At 44.4% G+C, this 9,575-nt stretch overlaps 1 protein-coding gene across 2 annotated transcripts; it reads left to right on the top strand.

The window, feature by feature from the left end:
• The first annotated feature begins 409 nt into the window (after positions 1–409).
• Positions 410–9,186, top strand: pcyt1aa (phosphate cytidylyltransferase 1A, choline a). 2 transcript variants are annotated; one of them, XM_080473980.1, is made up of 9 exons: positions 410–779; positions 2,957–3,070; positions 3,277–3,376; positions 3,597–3,713; positions 4,129–4,280; positions 4,428–4,506; positions 4,660–4,802; positions 5,426–5,614; positions 7,276–9,186. In XM_080473980.1, exons 1-9 carry the CDS (start codon positions 723–725, stop codon positions 7,507–7,509), a joined length of 1,185 nt encoding a protein of 394 aa, XP_080330106.1. In that variant the 5' UTR covers positions 410–722; the 3' UTR covers positions 7,510–9,186. The 2 variants fall into 2 exon arrangements, with proteins under 2 accessions (XP_080330106.1, XP_080330107.1); XM_080473981.1 differs by having other exon boundaries at positions 743–855.
• The last annotated feature ends 389 nt before the right edge of the window (positions 9,187–9,575 follow it).

Below are 9,575 nucleotides of genomic sequence, written 5' to 3' on the forward strand. Positions count from 1 at the left end.
TCAAAATTATTCTTTTTTTTATTATTTTATCAAAAGAATTCCATAGCTGAATCAAAATTATATTTAAGTAAAAATAAAACCATTTAATCCTCTTATTTTTATTTTGAATACATTTTTCAAAATTTAAGACGAGACTTTGAAAATTCAGTTTTAAATGACATTTTTTTCAATCTTTTTTTTTTTTTTTTTTTTTTTTTTTGAATGAACAAACCTTTGGGCCTGGATTTAGCTCCATACCATACAAGTCAGTGTGAAGCAATGTCAATGCAGCATGGGTGCAGCACCGGCTGCCATGGATCTATGGTGGCTGCAGGTTATTTTCAGCGATACCCGATTTCACCTCCAGGTGGCACCACAGCACGACCCGGTCCCACCCTGACGTCACATCCGCTGGGGCTCAACCGTCATAGACGACGTCTGCTCCAGTTGGCAGCGCCAGTCAGAGAGGCGTCTCAGCCTCTTGCTCTGAGTTTTTGTAGTTCCTGTATTGTTGACCTGTCAGCGTTGTAGTTTAAGCTGTCAGCTCAATATCTGTCTGTCCTTCTGCCAACTGCAGTGTTAAGCCCCCCTACTGCGAGTACCGGGACACCGGGCGCGCAGGATTGATATTCCTTCACGTGAACATTGAGCTCGCGAGCTTCCCAGCGCGCTGCGGGCTAAAGTTAGCTGACAAGCTAGACAAGTTGTAGCGGCGTTAGCGGTTAGCGGTTAGCTGCTAGCTGATGTCGGAGGGCAGGAAGCCGCCCACTTCTGCAGCGTCCCGGACAAAAGAGTGCACAGTAAGTCAGCTCAAACTTACAGAAAAATACCTAAAGTTAGCCCAGAGTGTGACCCAGCTCCGTGAGCGTTTTGGTTGTGAGTATTTTTATTATTATATTTGCCTGAGGTGCGCGTGTCCATTGAGCTTGGTTTTTAGCTGTGTAACGAGTGGAAACTCAGTCAGCTGTTTTTAGTCTCCGCTCCAGCGTCGGTCTGCAGTCCAAGTTTAATGCGCACAAGTCCGATTAACCTCTGACACACATCGGCCTGTTTCCGCAACGAAACAGTCGAGAAACATGACAGTGAGAACACTGTGTGAAATGTACTTAAGGGTCTCCAATATGTGGTCCGGGGACCGCGATCGGGTCACGAAGGGAAGGTCTGTCGAGTATATCACAATTTTTAATAATGTTTATTATGTTTCCCAAGTAAACCATCGATATATCCATCCAGGTCAAAACTGCTGCAAATCACATTCTCTAAAATGAACAAATAGATGAACTAAAACTAGTTTACTGCACTATTTCAGATTGAATTTACAAACTACGTTTTACTTAAAAAAAAAAAAAAGTACTCGGATAGGCAATGCTTTGTTCCACGTAAAATACAACATTTTTAAATACATTTTATCCTGTTTGTGGAGCTATACAGTTATCTAACAATGTCACTTTGGGATTTGGAAAATTGCAAGTGGTGATTTTTAAGTTTTGGAGAATTTATGAAGCAATCATTAAAAATCTATAGAGCAGATTTGAAATGTATTGTGCAAAAACTTGCAGCAGTTACACATTTTACTCGTCCAAAAGATTAAATTAGTTTATTTGAAACGCGTTGTAGTATTACATAAGGTTGCAGCATCTGTTATGAGCGACTTTGCACTGGCCTTTTGTTGTGTCTTATTATAGTCGCCAGTTTCAGAAGTGATGACATGTGCTGGTCATGTAAATCTTCTCTGTCAGCGTATGTGTGTGCGTGGCGTGTGTGGCTACACGCACGACCTGCAGGGCTTCTGGGGCTCAGTGCTCAGCTGCTCCCGAGAGAAAGGGGCAAGTCGGCCACTTGTTATAGTGCCCAGTGTCGGATCAGGTAGCTGTCACCACCAGGAACATGTAGCGCCCGCCATGTCCTCTTCTCACTGTGCTGAGTCACACTTCCATAAGTCCAACACAGGCAGAAATTTGGCCAATGTCACTGTCCTGCTGAGAACATAACCATGACACAGACTGTGTCCATATAATAAACCGTCCCTATACTTGTAGTGGTCCGGTGGCATGTGTGGAATGGGGCAGAGCCTCAACACGGAACACAGGAATCATTGTAATCAGACAGGAGTCCGAGTCTGCTTTGTTTTGTAAGAGTTGGTAATGCACCGTCTTTGTCAATTGGTTTTGTGAAGAAAATGTCCTAAAGTTCCCACATTTTTTACTTCAAATTTTCCAGGAGGTTAAACATTTTACCGACACAGTAAAACCTGTGAAGACAGCTATTTATACACAGTCCTACACAATCTGTTAGGACTCCAATCATGCAAATGCAGTTTTTCCATTTGGCCCCTCAGGTTTGTGCAAATGTGTTGTGGAACGTCATAAAGCTGACTGTTATGTGCATAACAAAGTCATCTGAAGTCAGTCAGCATTTTATATGACAGATCTCTAACTAGTGGAGGCTTCTTGACTCTTGTATTAGTGAATATACCGGTAAAAACATGATCAAATTCAAACTGTGTTTAAAAACGTTCACTTCTCTCAATGGTTTCATAGTGGTAGATGACTAGATATGGTTTGTATTGGGAAGAATAATGTACACAAGTTATGATGAACACCAATTAAGATACTGTGTAATTATCATGAAACTCCTGTCCTTTGGACAATGTTATTTCTTTGTGGTAAAACGACTGTACAATGTTGATTGCGTGATTTTTCTTTTTCTTTCTCGCCTCTGACAGTTTTTAAGTCACATTGATTCCTCGCCCTGTTAATAGGTGAAAGTTGACCGTACGTATGCCCTCTGTCGTAACTGCACAGCTGTTCTGGGCTCACAGTCTGTCTCCACTTTATATTATAGTTATGTAACATAACGTTCACACCAAGAGCACGGCAACACAGTGCAGCGTGACGCTGTCCCACTTTGCTTCAATCACGCTCCAACCTGTGTGTCAAGTGTCGTGTGTTTCATTGATGTTTGTTGTTTGACCCAGATGGAGGCCCAGAGCTCCAGCGGTCTGCTTCTGTCCCGAAAGAGAAAACGGGAATGCTCCAAAGTGGAGCCCGAGGAGGGAGAACGACTTGGGAAAGTCCCCAGATGTACTGTGGTGAGTCGGTTGTGAATTTCACGTTATTTCATTCATTTTCATTTTCTTTTCTTGATTATATCCTGTAGGATATGCACGTCTATCCTATTCAAATTTATGTGCAATTTTGCTCTTTGAAATGTCCTCCGAGAAATGTGACGTCGTTGTAAGAAGTGTTTCCATGTATGTATGAGGAGATAAGAGACGTCCCACTCTTGGGGTTTCAGGGATTGAGGCACCCGGCACCGTTTGCAGATGAGCTGGTGCCAGCTGATGCTAATCCTTATGAGAGAGTTGGGATGGAGGAGGCCAAGAGGGGCACACCGCGTGAGTCTGAGTGCTTTCACCCCTTTACAGACGTTTGGAAGGAGATCGTCTGAGACACCTTATTTACTAGATTGTTAGTTACATATTCAGCTTCCTTTGTTTTAATGATACATTCACCTTCGTGCTGGTGGTGAGAAACAATGGGTCACAATTTAGACCCGTTTCCTTTATACATTCAGGTGAGCGAGGAGAATAATCCTTTCTTCTTCTGTGTGTCCAGCTGACAGACCGGTGCGGGTATATGCAGACGGCATCTTCGATGTCTTCCACTCAGGACATGCCAGAGCCCTCATGCAGGCGAAACGCCTCTTCCCAAACACACACCTCATTGTTGGAGGCAAGTGTGTGTGTGTGTGTGTGTGTGTGTGTGTGTGTGTGTGTGTGTGTGTGTGTGTGTGTGTGTGTGTGTGTGTGTGTGTGTGTGTGTGTGTGTGTGTGTGTGTGTGTGTGTGTGTGTGTGTGTGTGTGTGTGTGTGTGTGTGTGTGTGTGTGTGTGTGTGTGTGTGTGTGTGTGTGTGTGTGTGTGTGTGTGTGTGTGTGTGTGTGTGTGTGTGTGTGTGTGTGTTTCTTGTGGGTCTGTTTCATGCTTTGTGTTTGTTTACCACATTGTACCTGATTGCTAAATGTTCCAGAGACAAACACACAGCTCAGTGTTAACAGTGGGCATTTCAGTGTAAACTTCCATCAAAACATGCAAATCGTAGTTTAAAAATTAAAAAAACATTTCTGTAAACATTTCCTCCCGTTCACAGTATGCAGCGACGACCTGACTCATAAATACAAGGGCTTCACAGTGATGAACGAGGACGAGCGATACGACGCCATCAGACACTGTCGCTACGTGGATGAAGTCGTGCGAAACGCTCCGTGGACGTTAACGCCGGAGTTCCTCGCAAAGCATCGCGTGAGTGACTGACACCGTGAAATCCCCAAGTTAAAAGTCATAACAGCTTTTTGTTAATCCTATTATTATTAGTAGTATTTGTCACCTCTTTTCCGTTGTTTGGCGATCCCCATCTTCTCTGACGTATGCTATGAATGACCTTTGCAGATTGACTTTGTCGCCCATGACGACATCCCATACTCCTCGGCGGGCAGCGATGATGTGTACAAGCACATCAAAGAAGCTGGTCAGTGCTAATTTCTAAACAAAAGGATCTACAAGTGCTTTGGTTTGCAAAGATATATGTAAAAAGGCAATATTTGTTTAATTATTTCACTAAATGTCTATCAGGCTCAAATCTGTTTTTGTTGTTATTTACCTTCTTGCTTCTGTTTCTCAGGTATGTTTGCACCCACCCAGCGGACAGAGGGCATCTCCACCTCTGACATCATCACTCGCATAGTCCGGGATTACGACGTGTATGTCAGACGCAACCTGCAGAGAGGATACACAGCCAAGGAGCTCAACGTCAGCTACATCAACGTATGGAATTAAAATTCTGCTTTTCACGTAACCCTGTGCGTTTTGGATGATCTGATCTAAAAACCCTCCTCACTATGATGATTTTTCATGTCTGTCAAGGAGTTGGGCAGAATAAATGGAGTATGAATCATAATTATTACGATCCTTATTTATATAATAGCAACTCTCTTAAGTTTAAAGTTTGAACTGGTCCGAGATAATCACGAGAGGAGCATTAACACTAGTGGGATAATTAAAGTAAGAGGATAAAAATAGGTCTTCAGCTGTTAATGGAATCAGTTTAAAGTCCTATCTGCATTCGATCTGCACTCAGGAGGTACTCCGGCGTAAATGGGACCTTGAAGTGTGACTTCATGTGACACTACAGTACGTGTGTGTGGATTTGTCCACCGGCCTGAGTCGTCCTGTCCACAGAGCTCTGGTCTGGACTGTGCCAAATGCCGATGATCTACATTTCCACTGCACATCTCACGCCAGTGCACAGCCATAGCGACACCGTGGTAGAAGAGCGCACCGCTGCGGTGTTAAAGTCTTGGTGTGAGGAAGGGTAAACCTGCCCCCGTCCCCACAGCAGACCACATGTGTAACGTGTCCACCGCTGTCGTCTCTTTTGGTTCTCCTAGGAGAAAAAGTACCACCTGCAGGAGCGCGTGGACAAGGTGAAGAAGAAGGTGCGTGACGTGGAGGAGAAGAGCAAGGAGTTTGTCCAGAAGGTGGAGGAGAAAAGCATCGATCTCATCCAGAAGTGGGAGGAGAAATCCAGGGAGTTCATCGGGAACTTCTTGCAGATGTTCGGGCCCGAGGGCGCTCTGGTGAGGAGGCCGTTTCTGTTTGTGCTGTGATCACTTCGTAATCAGGATGGCAGATTCTGAACGTGCCGCGCCGACAGATCCATTATCACCAGAAGCTGCACTGTGCCTCTTTCACTGCGTATTTTCATGGTTTGAAGCCGTTGCTCCCAGAAGTCAGATTTTATTTTTTTTAAAGCTATCATACGGAACGATATGAGATAAGCAGGAACGAAATGAAACCCGTAAGGAGTGACGCACAAGCAGAGGGCTTTTCTTTGAAACGGTCGGCTTGTTTGCCCTCTTCTACAGCTCAAACTGTAAATACGTGACTTCCTTTAAAACACAGACATGTAGAGATTCCACTGCTGTCCGTGGATTCTGCTTCTGGAGTCCCTTTGCAACACTTATTCATCGAGCACCATTTGGGATTCATGCCCGATCTTCCTCAGCCGCCTCAAAATAGCAACTCCTCAGATAAAACATTTCATTCCGGAAGAGAATGAAATTGCTCTGGTGAGCGACCTGGATCATGACCTGCAGTGTGGATTGACCCGCCTCGCTCTGGTTGGGTTTCCCTGCGTTGGTCTGCCTCACACAATCTTAAATGCACACGTACGAGGAGTCTGGGAAAAGGTGTGGGCCACATTCCCAGTGGTACTATAGGTGCTCGCCTGACTGTGCCACTCCTCTGTTACGTCATTTATTGAGCTCTGCAGTCACACGCTTATAAAAAAAAAAACCGTCCTGCTGTGCTGAACACACCTTCCCCTTTCCCAGTTCGTCTCCTGCCTTTGGTAAACTTGTTCCGTCGTGTCGGTGTCCTCAGGAATGTGGGGTTGTGCCTTTTTAGAATCGTGTGTCACTAAATCCCAGGACTCGCCGTCTTCCACCTGAAAAGACACCAGCCTGCTCCTCTTCCCTCTGTCCCCTCGATCAGGGGTCTGCAGCCTGCGACTCTGGAGCCTCATGTGGCTCCCCGAAGCTTCCACTAAATTCTACCTGAACAAACATTTGACATTATTTTTCATTTATAATTTTATTTACACTCGCAAAACGGCTTAGAAAAGAGATAAAATGGTTCAAATTGCTCAAACATCCTTCCTTGTGACCGTAAAATCGAACTCCTCCCTGTAAATAGTGTTATTTAGTTAATTTCATCCTTTCTGTGCTTATATCAGTAACGGTTATGTCTTGTTATAATATTTAAAATGCTTCTTTGGTTTTCATCCTGTCTTATTTGATATTTAATATTCTTTCTATTTATTCCGTGTGGAGCTGTGGTTAAAGTCATATCAGTCTCGGATTGATAAAGTATTTATATTCCATTTATTTCTACTCAGAAATGTTAAAATTGTTTGAAAAATGCTGGAAAAGAAGGATGAAACTGCTAAAATCAGGTACTAAAAGAGCTGAAAATGTGATTAAATGTTTACTATCCTAAATTGCAATGGAAACTACATAATTGGAACATAAGACACATTTTTGTGTTTCAGAACTAATGTACATATGAAACCTCAGAAGCTGGCTTAGTCTTATTTTAAAGGTTAAAGATGTTTTGCGGCTCCGACTGTTTGAAGTCATAAAGGGTGCAGCCCGCTGCTGTGCTTCCTGTTGGAACAATTCTTCTTCTTTTCTGCGTCGGTCTTTTTTTAATCCGCGTTGATTGTGGTCTCCCCCCACAGAAACACATGCTGAAAGAAGGGAAAGGCCGCATGCTGCAGGCCATCAGCCCCCGGCAGAGCCCCAACAGCAGCCCCACCCGCGAGGAGCGCTCCCCCTCTCCCACCTTCCGTCTCCCGTTCTTCTCCAAAACCTCCCCGCCTCCCTCGCCTCCCCCTCACCACAGCGGGGCCCGCGGCTTCCTCATAAGCGAGGACGACGACGACGACGACGACAACGAAGAGGACGAGAACTAGACCTGCTTTTAAATGTCCCGCCGCCGAGCGAACAGAGCTGTGGAGGAGCGTGCTTTTCATCAAGCTCCTGCAATTCCCCCCCACCCCCCCACACCTTCACTCATTATTTTACTTTCATGATCACTGCAGCAGCCGGGTGCACCCCCCCCGTGTCTGTTTCCACTACTCATTGAAGTTTGTTTGAAAGTCTTTTTTTTTTTTTATTATTATCTCTGTTACACACTCATCTCACTTGGGAATATTGTCAGGTGTTCCACTCGCTGCACTTTCTGTCAGTATTCTTAAAGGCATTGTAGGATGTTTGGCTTTGGCTGGTGGGTTTAGCGGGAGGGTTGGCAGGTTGTTGCTCATTTTCTAGTTTTGGATGAAGGAGAGCGTGATGGAGACCGACTCCACAGCGCAGGTCAGAAGCATGAGCTCTTCCAACGGGTCTGCTCTGGAGGCGGTTCATATTCTGCTGGCACTAACATGAACATTAAAGCAACTTTTTTTTTCTTTTTTCCTTTTTTTAAACAGCAGGGAAACTCGATGCATTAAAGGAGTACTAATCGGCCTTTCCTGCAGTTTGTGAGCGGGCCCGCCTGCACTGGGGCTCCGCCTGTCTGTGTATGTGCATGCAGTGTTTGTGTGACGCGAGCACTTACGTCAGCATGTGTCGGTCGTCTGATGTCAATTTGCCATCCGCACGCAGCGATTAAATCAGCTTTTGATATGTTTCTTTGCGGAGAAGGATCGGTCCTCGGAGGACTAGTTTCAAACGGGACGCCTTTCAGTGGTACAAAAGAACGGATGATAGATTTAAATCTTGATGTTGAAATGCTTATTTTTGTAGATTATATTTGAGTCCGAGCTGAGAATCAACACGAACAACAGTTTTTTTTTTTTTTTTGTTCTTTTGGTAAAGTAGATCTGGGCCTGTAGGGACGAATACTAATTTCCATTCACAGGTGACGATGCTTGAAAGTATTAGGTTTGGGTTAGAAGCACAATAATGGTTTCTCTTATGGATTAAAGCCTCCTGATTGGCAGCACACTAAGATGGCAGAGTAAACCGGGCCATCCTGAAAATGACAGCACTTCTCGATCAAGATTCATGTGGCTCCCTCCTTCTCAGCCAGTCCTGTTTCCTGAGATGAGAGCACAGAGTGTGAGGTTCCATCTCGCTCCTTTCTGAACCTATGACCTGGTCTCGGTTCAGCCTCTCAACAGTTTAAATCCTTGTCCTGCTACAGCGACGGAGACGGTTTCTCTTCTCCTGGGCGTAATCGGATTCTTCTAAAGGTCGTGAAATCGCAGCACAGGAACTTCCACAGTTAATCAATCATAGTATCTGATACGAAACAGGCAGACCCGGTGTCATTCGCCGACCGAATCCGGCCGAGACTTTGGCGCCGAGCTCCTTTTCGGGAAGCCTCGACTTGATTCTAGTGGAGTCTTTTCTTTTTTATGTCGGTGTGGACGTTTCAGTGAAACCGCATCAACTGTCGAACCAAACAAAGGCCACTTCCAACTAAAGAGGCACACACATGTTTTTAACAACTGTTTTACTCATATCTAGTTTTACTGTTTGGGGTTCTGTTTGTTTGTTTTATGTTCTGGATGTAGAAGGAACGCAAGACAAGAAAAAAAAATGTATTAAATGATGTAGGCCAAAGTACTTTATTTGACCGTGACTAATTGTTTTGTGTCCTGTGGTTTTATGTTACTGAAGATACTGACCATCATTAATTGATCAGTTAAGTCAGTTACTTTACCAGGTACTGTTTTATTTCAGGAGAGGTGCTCTAAAATCCTCAAGAAGCAATAATCAAAACAGCCGAGATGAAACTAGCAGTGGTCACAGGTGCTGTAGATACGGGCTCATGTTCCAGTGAAACAAGTTCAGAATTGTCAGTTTTAATTTAGACTTTGAGTGTTGGTGGAAACCCGTCTTAGCTCAGGGAGAACATGCGAGCTCCAGACAGGAAGAGCTCTAAACCCCATGCGGACATTTCTCTAACTGCTTACTCTGCTTCTGCGGGTAATTTATGGCAAAATAAATGTGCTTAATGATATTGAAACAGTGC

The sequence above is a fragment of the Lipophrys pholis genome (assembly GCF_963383615.2).
Source record: "Lipophrys pholis genome assembly, chromosome: 1".
Taxonomy (NCBI): domain Eukaryota; kingdom Metazoa; phylum Chordata; class Actinopteri; order Blenniiformes; family Blenniidae; genus Lipophrys; species Lipophrys pholis.

What these genes read in the sequence shown, in the direction of transcription:
- pcyt1aa (XM_080473980.1), top strand. Translation starts at nt 723, where the DNA reads ATGTCGGAGGGCAGGAAGCCGCCCACTTCTGCAGCGTCCCGGACAAAA. An exon ending in CCCGGACAAAAGAGTGCACA is followed by an intron (nt 780 to 2,956) that starts GTAAGTCAGCTC and finishes TGTTTGACCCAG; the next exon opens with ATGGAGGCCCAGAGCTCCAG. An exon ending in AGTTCCTCGCAAAGCATCGC is followed by an intron (nt 4,281 to 4,427) that starts GTGAGTGACTGA and finishes TGACCTTTGCAG; the next exon opens with ATTGACTTTGTCGCCCATGA.